Raw genomic sequence first — 19,334 nt, forward strand, 5'->3', positions numbered from 1 at the left:
TTAAATACATAGCATTTTTAAAAATCTTAAAGTAATTTTAAAAAATTTTAAAAGAAACATTAATAAATAATCTCTTACCACTAGTGAAATTTTTGCTCACCTGCATCATGAAGTGCAGTTCTACCTTGCAGGTCTGAATGTTCAGTGGGGCAGTTATACTATCAACAAATTAATAAATAAACTATTTACTAGGGTTCTATATTAAAAATCAGATCTTAAAATATTTAGCTTTACTCAATGTTCAGTAAAAGTCAATCTATTTACATTTTTCCTTGTTTCATTATCTAGTTTGACAGAATGCCCAAACAAATTATACAAAGTAAATGTGTAATAAGATTTCACTAAAGATGAAAAAAATGATTTATTAAATAACACAGAATATAAGGTATCTTCATGAGTTTTTAAATCAGAAGACAAACTATGCTTAAATTTCAACAACCAGAAAAAGTCTCAACCTGTATTATTAATGTAATAACTTACTAATTTTAAAAAACAAAAAACGTTTACAGAAATGTCCATTTGACCAACCCTTAAAACATTTAATTCAAGGAATCTCAAATTCAGTAAAAACCACCACCATCATAACAAAATTACTCCTTGACATTAAATAATCAGTTGAATAACTGAATTTTTCACTGGTTGTTGTAAGGCTCTATAAACAATGCTTGCTGGCTGACAGACTCAAGCCAATAATGTATAAAAAGTCTTTTAAATGGAAAGAAAACAAAGGAGTACTATATGTTGAATTATCTTAATTTTAAATTAGGTCATAAACATATAAATTAAAATGCCAAAAATTTCTAATCTCAGCTAATGTCAACAGGAAGGTAGTCTTCATAGTTTATTTTTAATACACTAAGTTATGCAAATCATTTTCCCCATAATTTTCTTTAGCATTCCTCCATCCAAAAAAAAAATTAATTCAGGACTGAATTAATCCAAAGTTTGAAGAACACATTAAAACAATCCTTAGCATATAATTAAAAGAATTTTTTAAAATCAGTTTAATTTTCACTACCTGTAAAAGCTTTTGTAAGCACAAAGCATGTCCATATTTTGCAGCAAGGTGAAGGGCATTTCTCCCTATGAATAAAAGTGTAATTAATATGAATATATTTGAATAAGTATACACATAAACAGAAAACTAAGAATTTTTTATAACCTTGGTCACTAGAAATGGATGACCCAATAAGATTTTCTTAAGTAACAACTAAAAGTAGAATACAACCAAAGAAAATACAATAAAAGAAGATCACACATACTAATATCCACATGTTGGTATCTTAAGTACCTGGTATTTTTTTTTCCCCTTAGTAAAAAGTTACCAAATGTCCTGGAGAAGGTGGTGTGGAAAGGGGACAACGAAAAAAGTTTGACAGCAGCCAAAGCAGCAACATCCCCTGACTAATTCCCACTAATCTCCCATATTAAGGAGCGTTTCCAATTAATGAGGATCTTCTCGTATATAATTCATGTAAAACTGTGTGATTATAGAGATCTTGGGGGCATGAGTGCGATTAAAGTATGAAGTCTCTCCTTTATAATACATTCTTCACACAGCTATCAAAATAATTTTGTTAAGTAAGGCACACATATGTTCAGGTCCTCAGCTCAAAAACTTTCCTGGTTCCCTAATGCCTCAAAATAAAATACAAACTCTTTAGCCCTTCCAATCTGGCTTTCACCTACCAGTTTTATTTCACATTACTCTATTTGATGCATTCTTACATTCCAGTCAAATCAGAATACTAACCTTTTCCTTCACTCATTCTGCCATTGTTCCTGTGTATTTTGTCCCAGTGTAGAGCCTCCTTCTTTTTGGTCTCTTTGCCTCAAATCTCCCTCTATTCCAGTACATCTTCAATTTTTCTATCAAAATGATCTTAAAGCACAGGTCTGACCATGTGACACCTACACCCACCTGCCACTCCGCATTCAGTGTATTCAAGGGGCTTCCTATTACCTCCAAGATGAAACTTAAAATCCTCTGTTTGGCTTCTAAAGCCTTTCATGACCTGACCCCTTCTTCCCAATCTTTTTACACTTTATTCTGCTCCACATAACTATGATTCAGCAACACCAGCCTCTGCTGTTCCTCACACACAACAATTCATCTCCCACACCTCTGTGCCTTTTCACTGTCAGTCCCCCACGTGTGGAGTGCTCTCCTTTCTTGTCTTTGCCTCTTAGATTCCCTGACTGCTTTTAAATCTCAGATAAAATCCCATCTTCTATAAGAAGGCTTTCCAGGTTCCCCTTAATGCTAGTGGCTTCCCTCTGAGATTACCTCCAATGCATCTTGTTTGTACATAGTCGTTTGCATATTGTCTCTCCGGTTAGATTTTGGGCTCTAGTTTTTTCCTTTCTTTGTAACCTCAGTTCTTAGCACAGTGCCTGCCACACAGTAAGCATTTAATAAATGTTTTGTCAACTGTCTCCCATTCCTGGGATATACTTCTTCCACTTCATCTTTCAGAATTCTTTTCTTCTTTCAAAGCTCAGCTCAGGTACCATCTCCTCCATGAAACCTTTCTTGATCTTCATCCCCCTCTTTTCTTCCTCTTCAAATCTTCCTAGGGCACAGTCTCAATCTCACACTGCTCTCAACACACTTTGTTATGCCTTTCCATTTCTAAATATAATATAAATATTGATTTGTATATCTGTATTTACAACATTTTTCCAGTCATTTAAAGCTAGAAAGTTGTCCCTCTTCTAAAAAGCTTGAATGAGACAATTAGTGCCTTACAAATTATTCTGTGTTCTACAAGTAAATTTTAAAGAAAACTTAATACCTGCAGCATCACTCGCAGTAATGTCAACTCCATGTACAAGAATGGCATTCAAACACTCCAAATTTCCCTTTGATGCAACAACATGGAATCTAAACAAAAAAGAAAAATTACAATATCGTACAAGAAATGCCAAATAAAAACTAAAATATATTGAAATCATATTTCATCATATCATATATCCAAAACATATCAAAGATAATCCTATAAATTTTTTACTGTAAAGTCTATATTAAACTTGCTTATTTTTAATTAAGTTGAAAAGTTCCCTAAAATGAAATTTTAAAAGAAATAAAATTTTAAACAAATTCCGCATAATTCAGAAAACACAAAAAGAATCTAATCTCAGGACTTAAGTCCTTTTCACCAGCTGAAGTACTTTCTCTGACTTTCATATACCTAAGTCAAGCACAAGGCTGGCAAATACTATTGCCTTACAAATACAAAGTGTATCAACACAGACAATAGACAATATCATACCCATGTGGAATTCTTTTTGTAAGCGAGAAGAAAAAGGGAAAAAAAGGAAAGAGACCTTAGACTTATTCTCAATTATAATTTTTTTTTAAATTCTGAGGAAGCATGTTATAATAGATATCTGGATTTGTTTGTGAGAACTTGGGTTCAATTTCCAGTTTTGCTACTTCCCACCTATAACCCTTAAAGGAAGTCACATTATTTTCATAGGCTTCAGTTTCCTCCATCTATAAAATAAGAGAATGGAATTAGACATTCTCTAGACTCTAAATCCTATGATCCTAAATGGCTTGGTATATGTGACAGGAATTAAATACCTGGGATGGGAAGGAAGGAAAGAAGACATGGGAAGTAGCCTGACAGTTTTGCCATAGGCTCAGAAACATATGGGGCAAGACCAAGTGATTTCTTGGACCTGTGATTTCATTTGTACAGGAAGCTCCCAGATAAAAAAATCATACAGATAGGGACCTTCTCTGTATAGTCTTATAAAGCTGCCTAGAATACAGAAAGCAAGTAGGATCACTTCATTAGTATGTGTCAAAAGGAAGAAAAAGAATGAAGAATTAGGAGGAGTAAGAAGGGAGAAGAGGAGAATGAAAAAGAGAGGGAGGGAAAAAGGAAAGAGGGAAGGGGAAGGAGAAAAAGGAAGGAAAAAGAAAATAGAAGAAGGGGGAAGAGGAGGAGGAAAAGAAGTATTTATATAGGGTTTTATGATTTGGAAAGTGCTTTATATGTTAGCACTTTACAGACGAGGAAACTGAGGCTAAAGAGATTAAGTGACTTGCAAAATGTCAAGGCAAAAAATGAAGAACTCTAATATATCCTTTAACATAGGGAAGTTTTAGGACTGTCTTTAGTTCCTCAAACAGTAAGAATCCGAGACAAGATTTGAACTTAAGTAGAGTCCCTGAGGGAGCCCGGAGGGGGTGGGGGGCGGGGGGGAAGAAACATATATGTTGGGAGTCAGGAATCTATATGAAAATTCCAAGAAACTTTCAGGAAATCCTCAAATTAGCAATCCTGCAAACATCCCATCCTGATTGCTGACAACCTGTTCTAATGAATGGGTCTCTTTTTTTCCATCTTTTTTTTTAAAAGAAAATGTCTACTTTCTTTAAAGATATTTCAGTTATTTTTTAATTAAATTTGTTGTGTTTTTTTTTATGCAAGAGAAATCTATTTTCTTTCCCTGCCAATCCCCACCTAACTGAAGAGGGAAAAGAAGAAACAAATTCCTTGTAACAAACGAGCACATTCAAGGAAAACAAATTCATTCAGTGGACTAGTTTTCTTTTTTTTGCTAGGCGGTGGGGTTAAGTGATTTGCCCAGGGTCACACAGCTAGTGAATGTTATGTGTCTGAGGCCGCATTTGAACTCAGATTCTCTTGACTCCAGGGCCGGTGCTCTATCCACTATGGCACTTAGCTGCCCCCTAGTTTTCTTTTATTTAAAGCCTTGTTCTACATCCTGAATCCCAGCACCTTTCAGTCACAAGATGGATAGCAAGCTTCATCATCAGTCCTCTGGAATCATGGACTGTCACTGTGTTGCTAAGAGTTTTCATAGCTTTTTAAGTTGTTTGTTTGTGGTGGTGGTGTTATTATATAAATTCTTTGTTAGTTTATGTGTCCTCAAAATTGTTCACTTTTATACTATTAATGTTACAGTGAAAACTGTTCTGGTTCTGGTCATTTCACACTGTATCAGTTCATACAAAGCTTTTCTTGTCTCATTGAAATCATATTTCTTCATTTCTTACATCACAATAGTATTTCACATTATAATTTGTTGTACATGTATACATATCAATTTATTCAAATACTGAGGAGATCAAAACTAATCCTGTATCACTACCTTACTGATCCTATCCACAATGGTTCTCTGCCTCTAAACTTAGTTCAGAATTCAGCTGACCTGTAATGGGTTAAATTTAGAAATCCAGTTCTCTTGCTAATCACTGATCTATTCTTGCCTCAAGGAATTCTGCTAACCTTGGGGGATGTCACTTGCCACAAGGGAGCTAGGCCTAATATTTTTACATCACCAAACCATCCTTCAAAGGCGTCCGGTTTGCTATCCAAAGAAGTCTGGACCACTATCTTGCAGGTAGACTCAAACAACAAACACTTCTTAGTCACAGCAAGGAAAAAGGGGGGTTTGTTGCTAGCCTCCATTCCCAACTTCCAACCAATCATATTGTTCCCCACACCTCAGCTACGTAACCAATCATGTTTTCCCACAACCCCATTCTTGTTCTATACTCCCCAAAACCTATATAAGGGGAGCTGTCTTTTTGCTCAAGGTCTTTAGCTAGAAACTTAGGCAGAGACTGACCCATCTTATTTTCAGGTTATTAGCCCTAATAATAAAATGTTATCTTGCTTGGAGAAGCATGGCTCAGTTTGTTTTATTTCACTCGCAACATATATACTATATTTTGCTTCAGTCTTCCCCAATTGATGGGCATCCCATTAATTTCCAGTTTCTTACCAATACAAAAAGAGATGCCAAAATATTTTTGTACATTTAGGATCTTTTCCTTTTCCGTGGAACTCCTTTGGGCGTTGGCCTAGCAGCATTTAGTGCATTATTCCAAATTACTTTTCAGAATGGCTGGACCCATTCACATGTCCACCAACAATGCATCAATGTGCCTGTTTTCCCAGACCCCTCAACAACTGTCATTTTCTCTTTTTTTGTCATTTTTGTCAAGCTGATGGATGTGAGACAGAATTTCAGAATTTAACTTTTTTTTTTCTATCAGTGATTTGGAGCATTTTTTTAATATGCCTATAGATGGCCTGGGTTTCTTCCACTTACCTATTCAATCCTTAGACTACTTATCAATGGGGAAATGGCTCTTATTCTTATAAATTTGAATCAGTTCCTTAAATATATAATCTTGGAAATGAGACTTTATTGGCAAGACTTGCTGCAAAGACTCTTTTCCCAGTTAACTGTTTCCTTTTTTGTGACAGGACCAATATTTTCCAGATACAGCTTCCCTGATTTCTCTGACACAGCTTTCTCCTCCCCATGTAACCTGATTGGTCTAACTTCCCTGATTCAGCTTCCTACTCAGGAAGCATAAAAGATCCCAACCAAGAGGCTCATACTAGGTGGGTGCCTGAAATCATGCCAGTCTCTAGCCTGATGACTTATTGACCAAACAGTCTCCAGATGGAGACCAGGAGGAGCTGGGGGGGAAGGGGGGGGACCACCTCTACACTCCAAGAAGTTAAGTGTCACTGCATCCTTTTTGTATATTCTTGCTATTTTAGGACAAAGTAAACCTTCTCCTTTGTTAAATGTTCAGTGACTTGTGAGTGCCTCATTTCATCTCAACACTGAATCTGAACTAAGATGGTTCTGGCTTTATAACAGTACCTAAGACATGTTTTAATCTTAGCTCTTCTATATTTATTTATGCAAAACCTTTTTATTTTCATATAATCGAAATTATCCTTCATGTAATCAAAATTTATATTCTATGACCCTCTCTATATCCCTTGTTTGGTAATGAAATTTTCTTCTAACCATAGATGTAATGGGTAATGTTTTCCACATTTCTCTAATTTATTTATGATGTGACCTCTTATGTCTGTATCTTAGATCAATGTGCAACTTATCTTGGTATAAGGTATGAAATGCTGGTAAAAAAACTAATTTCTTCCATATCGCTGTCCAGTTTTCCCAGAAATTTTTTTTCAAACAGAATCCTTGCTTCTGTTATATTGCATAAACTAATCTATTCTACAGTTCTATCTTTATTTTTTAACCTGTACCAAACTGTTTTGAAAATTAATGCTCTGTAATATAGTTTGAGATCTGGTACTAGGCTCCCCTCTTTCCACTTTTTTTCCCATTATTTCCTCTTAGTCCATCTTAAGGGTACTATTTGCAGCTGGGCTGGTGGGGATTGGGTAATGTAGTAAAGAAACCTAGATAGCAAAAAAATGGAAACAAAATGGTTGTCTATTGGTTGGGGAATAGATTGTGCTATGTGAATGTAATGTAGTATTTTATTACCATTAGAAATTATGAATATGAGAAATTCAAAGAAACATAGAAAAATTTTTCTTGAACTCCTGTAAAGAACCAGGGGAATGACTATGATGTTATAAATAAAATCAACACTAAAACTCAGCTGAACTCATAGATGATGAAGCACTTCTCCCCTCTGGTTAGAAATAAAGGGCTATATATGAAGAATATATCTTGCTAGACAGGTTGTCAGTAGATTTTGCTTAACTTTTTCTTTGTTACAAGGGAGGGTTCAATGGAGAGGGGGAGTATCAGGAAATGAATAGAATATTAAATATCAAAAGGCATCAAAAAACTGTTTTTAAACAATAAAGACCAATAGACTCTCAGGAGACCCAGACTCTAGTCTGGACTCAAAAGGCAAATATAAACTATGTAACTTTGGGCAAGTCACATCTCCAGGGCTTAACTTCCTAATCCATAAAATGAGAATATTAAACTGAATTATTTCTAAGGCTTCTTTTAGCTTTAAAATTCCCTCTTTCTATGAAAAGGCATTTGTATGTTTCATAGATAGTAAAGATTATGTATTCAAACTTCTATTCCACTCCTCCTTTTTCCCTCTCATTACCCTCCGCAGCCACAGCCAAAGAGCTACCTGATGGCTATGAAAAGATCTTATTCCTTTCATCTTTTGCCCCTAGGGTTAAACACAAACTCTTCTTTGGCATTTAAAGGCCTTCACAATCTGGTTTAAACCTATCTTTCAAGACTTTAATACCTGTTGCTATGCTTCTTTCATTGACTCTATACAATCTAAGTTCTAGTCAAATTAGGCTAACTGTCCTTCCCACTACAAGAAACTGTACCTTTGCAAAGGCTGTCCCTCCTGCCTAGAATGCAGTCCCTCTTTATGACCTTCCTAGTGGAATCTCCAGCTCCATTCAAGGCTCACCTCAAGGGCCATCTCCTACAAAGGCTTTCTCTGTCTGATTCCTTCCTCACCCTCCACCTACTTCCTCCCTACTCCACACCCAACATTACTTTTGCTCATACATACATGCTTCCCCAGGAGAATGTTAAGTTCTTTGACAGCAAAGTTTATTTCCTTTTAGCTTTGCATCCCCAGTTCCTAGCACAGTAAGTTGCACACAGTAGGAATTTAATAAATCTTTGATTCATGTATTCACCACATTAAATTGTTTTTACTACTACTATGCTAAAATTTTCAGGCCAGTAGGAACTGATACTCCCTGATCATTCTCCTCCAAAGACAAATTGATAAACACTAAATTTGATGGCAGCGGTTCAGAAACTTTTCTGGGGAAAAAAAGGAGGTGAACAGGTAGTTTACCTAGATAGTACATAAAGCAGACATGGCAATCTATTAAACAATTTGTTTAATTTCAGATGTCTCATGGGACACCAGCTCACCTAAGCAATGCTATCAACTGTTCCATGTGAATTTTTAAAGAAAACAAAATACAGTGTTTCCAAAACAGAGAAGTAAATTTTGAGTTCAAAGATACACATTTTCCTCAGAGTAATCCAATTTAATTTCCTGTGTAAATTTGGTCAAACAAGTTCTCTGACACCCTAATTTAGTAAACTACTGTTAAGATACATTTTAACTGTGTTCTCAGAAATCATGAAGGCAGATTCTTTTTCAATATCTTAGTAATCAAAATTTGAAAAATCTCCCCATATTTAAGCAATGCCACAATAATATATTTGTTTGATAACACAGGCATGTTTTGAGCAGTAGATAATTTCCTGAAAACTGGATGTTACTAAAACCATTTAAATGCATTAGGGAGCTGCTATATGAGGAACATCTGCCAAGAATCCTGCTGTAAAAACCCTTTTTGTAGTGCAAAAAAAAAAATCACACAACTTCCTATACCTGTTTTATAAATTTAGATTTCCACATGTTCCAGTTTCTTTTAAAGCAAGGCACAGCAGTACTATGGATCATAACTAATTTTTTACAGTAAAATTCTTCCTTACTGATTTATTTTCAACCTAATTACCTGGATACACACTAAGATAGAATGGTTACTCAAAATAAGCCAGTTCAAAACAATATTCTGCTCCTATAATTTTAGCTAAGACAGGAAGTACATCCTTGTGTGTCTAAAATACAACCCAACTACATGATGTTTTCATTAAAGAAAAGAATATGCACATGTGAGTAAAGGGTGGAGAAAGGGAATTCTTATCTATGCACTTCTAAATGCCAAAAGCATACTGATGAATTCCACAAAAGATAAACTTTCTAGCTTCAAATTTATAGCCAACAACTATCATTTTTTTTCCAACTTAAAGTTCAAAGTTCACCACAATGCACTTTTACAATAACCATAAAACTAATGACCTTAAGTTTCAAAACCTAACAGAACAATGGAGAAAACTTTTTAAGGCAAATCACATTACTCCAAACACCATTCTTTCACACACACATACACTCTCTCTCTCTCTCTCTCTCTCTCTCTCTCTCTCTCTCTCTCTCTCTCTCTCTCTCTCTCTCTGTCAATTTAAGAAGCACAAGTTTCACTGCACCTCTAATCCCAAATATAATTAGCCTTCAAATTCTTCCTACTTGAGTTCCGGAAGAAAAAAAAAACAACATGTGGAAACCACTAGCAAGAATTAGATTATGTCAGTGTTTCCCTTCCTGAGTCCTATTGTTCCATGGCTTGAAACTCAGGAAAACTAGAAAGAAGAAAAAGATTTAAAATTGATGACATTATCATTATAGAATTACCTATTTGATGTTCCCCTAGAATACTTGTTTGGAACACAGTTCAGACCTTTAACAGGTAAGTCAAACTATCATTCCTAAAAGTGTAAAAAAATAAATATAGCCTATATTGAAATGGTTATATTTTAGTACTATGAGGAAAAATACATCCTGCCTAAAATGCATTCTTAAAGAATGTTGTTTTTACACTGCATTTTCCTTCTCTCTTTAAAATGAATTTGTATTTACTTGCACACATATTTTATATTTACATAGCTTTGACTATACTATGTCAGTACCCTTTCTTCCAGTAGAATACAAGCTTACAAGCTCCTTTAGGGCGGGACTGCTTCCTTTCATTTTTTGTCTTTGTATTCCCAGTACCTCATATAACTGGAACATATCAAACCTTTAGTAAATGCTTACTGGACTGAATCGAAGTCATATAATGATATCCTAAATTAAATAGATACTTAAAATTATAGCATGGGACCTATAATTGAAAATAAAACGTTAGGTCTTAAAATACTAAGAAGTCCTTTTGAAAGCTCCTTCTTTAGAGTTCTGATTTCAAGTCCCTTATTTTTTAAAGCTTTGTCTTCTGATGCCATGAAAAAAAATAATGAAATCCAGGGCTGAAAAGTTTTCTTTCTTTTTTTTTAAAGTAAATTAGCATGTTATTGAAAATTGTTTAGAAATAAGAATAAAAGACATTTTGCGGTAAGGATTTTCTGTTACATGGTCAAATTCCTAGATACCAGTTTTGTAGACACCTCATTTTAAAAATTGCTATTTCTCTTGTGGGACTAACCCTACTCTTTTCTAATTGCTGTTTCTTTTTTTATCCCAGTCCTTTCATTATTCCAAATCCTAATTCTCTAAATCTTTACATTTCTTCTACCTATTTTTACCACCATTTTTATTTGATCTCTTTGGGATACAGACCTAGTAGTAATATTGTTGGATCAAAGGTTATGCACAACAAAAAGAGCTGTTATAAATATTTTTGTACACATAGATCCTTTTCCTCTTTTTATTTTTTTTTTGGGGGGGGTGGAAGAATGTCTTTGACCCAGGAATAGCAGTACTACATTGGTGTCCCAAAGTGATCAAAAAACAAATTTTTTTAAAGGAAAAGGATCTATATGTACAAAAACATTTATAGCTGCTCTTTTTACAGTGGCAAAGAACTGAAAATTGAAGAGATGCCCATCAATTGGAGGAATGGCTGAATAAGCTGCAGTTTATGATTGTGATGGAATGCTGTTGTGCTAGAAGAAATATAAGCAGGAGGATTTCAGAAAAACCTGGCAAGACTTATATGAACTGATGCAAAGTGAAGTGAGCAGAATCAGGAAAACATTGTACACAGTAACAGCAATGTTGAATGACAATCAACTGTGAATGACTTAGCTATTCTCAGCTATACAATGATCCAAGACAATTCCAAAGAACTTCTGATGAAAAATGCCATCCACATCCAGAGAAAGAACAGATGGAATCTGAATGCAGATTGAAGTATACTTTTTTAAACTTTCTTTATTTTTCTTGTTTTGTTGTTGTTATGTTTTTGTTTTTTGGTTTGTTTGGGTTTTTTTGGTCTGTGTTTTCTTTCACAACATGGCTAATATGGAAATATGTTTTGCATGACAGCACATGTCTAATCTATATCAAATTGCTTGCATTCTGAAGCAGCAAGGCACACAGAGAGGGAGGCAGGCAAAGAATTCAGAACTCAAAAAAAATTCTTTTAAAACAATTTTACATATTGTTTTTATATGTAATTAGAAAAAAACAAAATGGACACTTTTAAAACAAGGTAAAATTTTAAAAATAGTTAAAAAAAAAAAAAGATAATTGGGATCTTCGTGCTGCTCCTAAATAGCTGTGACCCAAGCAAGTCATTTAACTTCTCTAGGTCTTAGTTTCCTCATCCCCAAAGGAAATGGGCTTTTGGATATTAATGCGATCATGCTAAAGCAGTGATTCCTAATGTGTGAGCCACAATCCTGATACAATCTTTAAACATCTGAGCCCTTGAAATGAGCTAGACACTCTACAGAAACACATAACTATCAATATTATTCAGGTTATATTCTTACAGGGTTTTATACACATCAATAACAAAAAAGTTCACTTCCTATTATTTTTATATTTATTATTTGCTTTATAGCTTTAGATCCCTGGTAAACTTAAATAAAGGTAAGTCATAGAAGGATTTGGGGGAAATTAAAATCTAACCTTTGCCTCATCTTGGACATTTGAGTTGGAAGGCTGGGAAGGATTCCCAAATAATGTCTGTATTAGTACAAATAGAAGTTAATAGGATTTTGAGCTTAAAAGGTATTTAGAGACCATCTAATTTCTTCATTTTACAACTGAGAAAAGTTAGATCCAATAGTGTTAAAATGACTTTATCACTTATAAGCAATAAGTCATACAAGCAGGAAGAAGTAGCACCAGAAGTGGCACCCAGGGCTACGAATGGGAAGGGGGGAGACAGCACTCAGGTAGTTGGCTGCCTCCAAGCCCAACACCAAACTGCAATTCAGAAAAACAGTGGCTAAAAGCGGAACTAGTGAAGGAAAAAGGTCTGAGGCTCATGTACCTATATTTAGCACATAAACTATCTTCACCATCACGAAGATGAAGCAATAGGACTATCAGTCCCTTCTCCAAGCACTTAACAGGCCTTTTATGACTTCTTCCCATCTTTAAGGCTGCCCTTAAGGTTTATTTTAATGTACTCAATCACACTAAAAAATATAGACTGGGTAAAGGGACAGGGCCATAACCAGGCAGATTCGATTAGAGGAAGCATTTATTAAACTTACTACTTGCCAAGTGAAGCTAGGTGGCATAATGGATAGAGAGCCAGGGTTGGAGTCAAGACTTACTTTCCTGAGTTAAAATCTGGCCTCAGACACTAACTAGCTGTGTGAGCAAGACACTTAAACCTGTTTGCCTCAGTTTCCTCATCTATAAAATGGGCTGAAGAAGGAAATGGCAAACCACTCTAGTACCTTTGCCAAAAAACCCCAAAATGGGGTTATAAAGAGTCAAACATGACTGAAACAAGTGAACAACAAAAAATACTTGCCAGGCACATGGTAAACTTTGGGAATACAAATACAAGCAAAGTTAAAGTCGTTACCCTCAAAATATTTACATTCTAATAGGGAAGACGGGAGTGCACTACAATATATAAAATGGAGCTGAAGAGGGGGAACAGAAGAAGAAGGTAAGAGCTATATGCAAGCAAGATTAGGAGTGAGCATGACTGATGTGGGTTTTTCCTTAAGTGAAGATTCCAAGAAAGAACTCACCAATCAGAGGAAGAAACAGGAGTACAGGCATCTCTGGAGTAATGCAGAGTAGGTCTTTGCTGACAAATTTATTAAGTGCTTAATTTAGTGGGCTCCTCCCAAAAACTAACACTCCCAAACCCAAGTAGGTATAGCTTACAGGACCACTCCAGGAAGGTGGTACAAGGAAATGTTACAGCACAAACTACTTTTCTATTCCCTGGCAAACGAAGTTGCCAATTATGGGCTAACTCTGAAGTAATCTGGAGGCTGCCAACACCCTTTACCTGGGTCTTGAGAAATTGTAGACAGGCATTTCCTCTTCCCAATATCTTGAGTATCTCTGAAACAACTTAAGGCAAGGGGGAGGAGGAGTGGCTAAAGAATGGGAAAGGTAAACAGCCCCCAAATTATTAAACCATCATGCTGGTGTCATATTAGGTAACTGGACATGGCAGGGGGGTGGGAAACCTTGACACTACCAAGTACAGGGTTTAAGAGGTATCCTGCCTGAATTACCCTAGCTAGGGATCACCCTTGAAATGGATGGGAGACTAGGACTAGAACACTTAAGGCATCTCATACCTAACTGCCATGGGGCAGTGGATGACAAAGCATTTTACTAATATTGGAGGATCTACAGTCATACCCTCCCACCTTGTTAGCATACCTGGGAATGCATATTGGCACAGGCAGGTATGTATATATGAAAGAGACTCCTCTTTCTGCCACTTCCTACCCTCCCCCGACCCAGAAACACACACATAGAGGGAGTAAGACTACTCAGCCAACCTTCATTTGAGTTGGAAACACCACTGCCATGACATTCCCCTCTGACTGCCTTCAAGTCTGAGCTTCAGCAGATCACTGACATCCCTTTCCAGGGGCCAGAAAACTATTGAAGAGAAACTCCCTTTAACAATGCATATCACCAACTATTCTGCCACTTTCAGACTTAGGCACTGACCTGACAGGGTTATACTGTCAGAGGTGGGATATGAAGCCAAATCTTCCTGACTCTAAGGCTAGCTAGCCCTCTATCCATTATACTAAGGGTATCAAACTCATAGTCCGCAGGCTGCACACAGCCTGCAAAACTCTCCATGCCCAGGGCAGGAATTTGATTAAAATGTAATCGGGAAATGTTTAACAAAATAAAAAAAATACCATACAACATAGTGTTAATTTGTGGTTTTCTAATTCAATATGTAGCCAGCAAGAATCTGTTTATAACTGAATTTGACATTATTGCACTACCCCATGCAGGCTCTTGGCACCCAATTAGCAAGAATACTTAGTAAAAATAGGAAGTTACTAGATGGTCTACAGATAGGTAGGGAAGAGTAAAAGGGGACATACCCCAGACCTTAGGTATCTTATGGTTTCTTTTCTCTTTCCCTACTCCCCACCATTATGGCACCCTTCCTGCCTCTTGCACCAGATACAAAAATTCCTAATTATGACTCTGGAAAAGAGGCTTGGACTCATCCTAGCCAGAACCCTAAGTATTGTTGTATATCTAGATGATACCTTCATTTTGAGAAAATCCATTAGTCAAACAAGAAGGAACATGACATAATGGGTGTGGGTGGGTGGAGGTGTGTGTATGTGTGTGTGTGTGTGTGTGTGTCTTTGGAGTCAGGAAGACCTAGTTTCAAATACCGCCCCTGAAATATACTATTCCTATGACCATGGACAAATCCTTAAACCACCCCATCACTCCACCCCCCCCCACCCCAGGCAGCTCTCTAAGACTAAACTACAGATACATTGTTGATCTGCATCAGTTTAAGTAGTTCCCAAGCAGGGAGTTCCACAAAATGATGAAATTACACATCTAGAGCAAAAGAAAATATAACAGCCAAACATCTTTTTGAAGACTATATAAAAGTGTAGAAAGATTGATTAAAATAACAACCAAGGCACACAGAAAAGTTAATAAATGCAACTCCCTTATTAACTTTGCCTACTTAAAGCATAGCCCAAATTCACCTAAAATGTAGTTGGATCATTAGATACTTACACAGATCTGCCTTCCACATCTAGTTTACCAGGATTGATTCCCTTTTTAGCAAGGACAGAGGACACTTTTTCTACATCTCCCCTTTCAGCTGCTTTCATTAGTCGGTCATCATATTTGTTCCAATCTGTTGCTTGCTACAAAAATGAAAAATAAAAGTTAGTATATGGCACGTTAGCAATGAGAAAATTTTCACAGGACACAAGGAAAGTGAGACAGCAGTACAGATATACCACCTATACCACCTGAACTAAGATTCCCTTTGATTTAACATTGTTAAGATATGGTAAATCCAAGGCTGGGAATCATGAGAGACCTGGATTTGATTCCACCTCTGACGTTTGCTTTGTGACCATGGAAAAACCACCGAATTTCTCTGAGTCACACCTTTATTCCTTTGTAAAATAAGAATATTATGGCCCGTGGCACCTACCTCACAGAGTTATAAGTATCAAATGAGATCATGTATATAAAGGGATTTCCCTTATGTAAAATGCTTTACAAATATCAGATATTTATAATTCTCCATGATGTTCACCTCCACTAATTACTACCAATTCTAGTTCTACTCAGTTCTCTTCCTAATGTTATTTTGTCTAAAGTCACGATTTTTTGGAACCAAATGATCACGTTAGGTAATGTATTCTGGTACAGTATATTGAATTAAATTTCCCAAGCACATCAAATATGCACCATTTTCTATATGTTTTTGTATGAACATTTCTATGCTATCAGTAAGTTGAAAAGTTCACTGGGACTACAAATAATAAAAGCCTATTCCTATTAGACAAATGATATTACACTAAAAAGTCTTTAATTTGTAGGAACATAACATGTTTTTACATATTCTTTGCCAGTAACATAAAGAATGGCACTTAAAGCATTTGTAAATATCAACATATCTTCTCAAAGGAAAACAGCTTAGAAACATTAAAGTTTAAAGGAAATCACTAAACCCAAAAGATCTGGGTCAAACGCAACAAAATTCAGTAACACATTAAAGTTTTCAATTTTTTTTGTTTGTTACATAGTTTCAAAAATATTTGCAACAAGCAGCAGTGTACATTTCAAGATGGCATTTTTCTTATGATAAAAATCAAGGTAAATTAATAGTGCTCACAACAGTTACTCAAGCCATTTTATTTCATTTTTCTTTATGCATTAAGTTGACACAAATATGAATCCATTATATCTACATACTAAAAAAAAAAAATCAAAAGAATCCCACTTAGGCACATTAATTTTAAAAGGAGAACAAAGGAAAAGTTTTGTTATTTATAGAGAATTCCAGTAAAGGCTTGAGCCTCATATTTTCATTATTTAGTGACATTATTAGTTATGGTTGGAGAAAAACATTAAGATAATTATTCTTAAGTTAAACCTTTGATCTTTCACCATCAAATGGAACCTACCAGGAGATGGAACTATTCTCGACATGTTGGTCAAATCAGCCTTCTAAATTTTAATAAATGTAAACTATAACACTGCTACATGCCCCACTAAATACAGTGCTGTTTCTCTAATCCATCTAGATATTTTCCCCATCTCTAAACTTGATTAAGAACAGTTCCAATACAAGTAAAGCTGTTAGGTTCTTTAAAGATACAAATTAAATCCAGTAACCACAAATTCCTTAACACTGCACATTTACAGATAATAAAAAGACTTCTAGTTTCAGCTCATGAATCCACGAATTATTTCTCCAAAAATAAGCCCCAAGGAAGGGTAAACAGTAGGTTGAAGTTAGCTCCCTTCTTTCATAGTACCTAAATGCCCTCAAAGAGTAAGTATGGTTTTGCCCCCTACCAAAAAAAAAATCTGCTTTAAATAGGGAAGATTATTTTAACAAATTTAAACTAATAAATATCAACATTATAATAAAACTGCTTGGATATGAAGTAGGGGTTTCTAAATTATTAAGCAGGTTAATCAGAATTATTTTTCTAAATCAAAATGTAGCATTCTCCATTTACAACTGAATTTAGTACTAGGATATTATTTCATTATATCGATTTCTACTCATCAACTAAGTAAAATGTGAATTATTGGTAATGATTACAAAACAATTCATTTTTGGCAAGTGATTACTGTATTAAGTCTCTAGTACCTACACAAACACAAAAACTTTTGCTAGTAAGGCTATTATCAGCTAAATCAGATTGAAAACAATAAAACAAGCTAATAAGCATTCATAATGCAGTTATCAAATAAATTAGACAGGAAAATCTTACCAAGAAGCTTTTGTTACACTAAATCATAGGGATACCTACTCTGGTTTTAGAAGAACAGGAAAACCAACAGCTCATCATAAAGAAGACTTGGAACTCCTTGTTGCCAGCAGCAAACTACATACAAGGCATTAAGTTACAAACCTCAGTCATTCACACAAAACAAATACTCAGCCAAAACTTTTAACCAAAAGCTTGGAACCTTTGTTTATAATGTTTCCCATTCGACATTCATCTTGCTGCATTATATGCTTAGCTTGGATCCCTAACAATATTTTCTTCGTCCTCAGGATCTTCCTCTGACTTCATAACGCTTGAAAAATATCTTTCCCCTGACTCCGCTTGATTAAGAACAGGCCTAAGGCAGGTACCTTAACTCCTCCTCTTATTCTCTATTTGCTGCCTTTCAGGCAATCCCTTTCAGGAAGGAACTTGGTGGAAAATCCTACACACAACAAACTCTGCATCCAGCTGCTTTCAGTCAGCAACAAAGACACAGGAATGACCAGGCAGTAATGACCAGATCTGAATGACCCTGTTAACAGAATGTAGTCTGTCCCACAATGGTACAATTCTGTTTTGGATTCTACAGTACTTGACAGCTGAGCGCTAGAAAGAAATGGCTAAATACATACATGTGTATATATTTGTATATTGATATACATGTGCATTTTTTCCTGTAACACATTTTAGATACTAGTGGGAGCAAATAAGTCAAGCATATGTAAGAATTTGCTACTGAGTAATATGTCAAAACACCTCAAGTGGTAGCCTGAGTATCACACTTGTCTTCTAGATGTCAATATTATTTAAAAAAAAGAAAAGAAAAAGAACTCTTAGATTACATCATATACCACAATTAGCTTAAAATGGATATGTAACCTGAATATTAAAGGACACACTATAAAAAACTTTCAAAAGAACCTGATCAACTATTAAGAGAAATCTTAATTAAATAAGAGATAAAGATGATCACAACATAAAATAGAAAACTTCAATTTCAAAGTTGAAAAATTTTTTCATGAATACAACTCAATGCCACTAGGATAAGGGAAGGTGTTAATCGGGCAGGGGAATTTTTGAATCAAATATCTGACCAGGATCTGCTATCCAAGATATCTTACATAAACTCAACACATTTTATATATGTGGGGCAGCAAGGTGAAGCAGTGGACAGAATGCCAAACCTCAAATCAGGAAAACTTATCTTCCTGAGTTCAAATTTGGCCTCACACAGCTGTGCAAGCCACTTAACCCTGTTTGTCTCAGTTTTCTCATCTGTAAAATGAGCTGGAGAAGAAAATGGCAAACCACTCTTTACCAAGAATATCCCAAATGGGGTCATGAAGAGTTGGACGTGACTGAAAACAACAAAATTTTATAAATGTATACTGTTATGTATCACATATCTTATAAAAACTCAACATATATAGCTTATGTGTATGTGTTTTATTATATATACATACATACACACATAGGCAACTAACACACACACACACACACACACACACACACACACACACACACACACACACACACACACAGGCAACTAACACAAATACAGCAAGAGCCATTCCCCAATAAGTGGTTAACGGACATGAACAAACAGTTCTCAATCAACAAGTAATAAATACTTGATGACTGAACAGTTCTCAAAGGAAGAAATGTAAACTATAAACCATATGAAAATCAGTTCCAAATAATAAGAGAAATGTAAATCAAAACAACCTTAAGGTTTCACCCCACAGCCAGAAAATTGTCTTGAAGACAAAAGATGGAAATAG

At 35.5% G+C, this 19,334-nt stretch overlaps 1 protein-coding gene across 1 annotated transcript in view; it reads right to left on the reverse strand.

The window, feature by feature from the left end:
* UACA (uveal autoantigen with coiled-coil domains and ankyrin repeats) overlaps positions 1 to 19,334 on the reverse strand; it is a 109,446-nt gene that overhangs the window by 46,977 nt on the left and 43,135 nt on the right. Inside the window, 4 exon segments of the mRNA XM_020982095.2 lie at positions 101 to 158; positions 1,019 to 1,083; positions 2,796 to 2,884; positions 15,326 to 15,459. Of these exon segments, the coding sequence (XP_020837754.1) occupies positions 101 to 158; positions 1,019 to 1,083; positions 2,796 to 2,884; positions 15,326 to 15,459 (346 nt within the window).

The sequence above is a fragment of the Phascolarctos cinereus genome, unplaced genomic scaffold, assembly GCF_003287225.1.
Source record: "Phascolarctos cinereus isolate Bilbo 61053 unplaced genomic scaffold, phaCin_HiC Scaffold_3;HRSCAF=262, whole genome shotgun sequence".
Classification (NCBI taxonomy): domain Eukaryota; kingdom Metazoa; phylum Chordata; class Mammalia; order Diprotodontia; family Phascolarctidae; genus Phascolarctos; species Phascolarctos cinereus.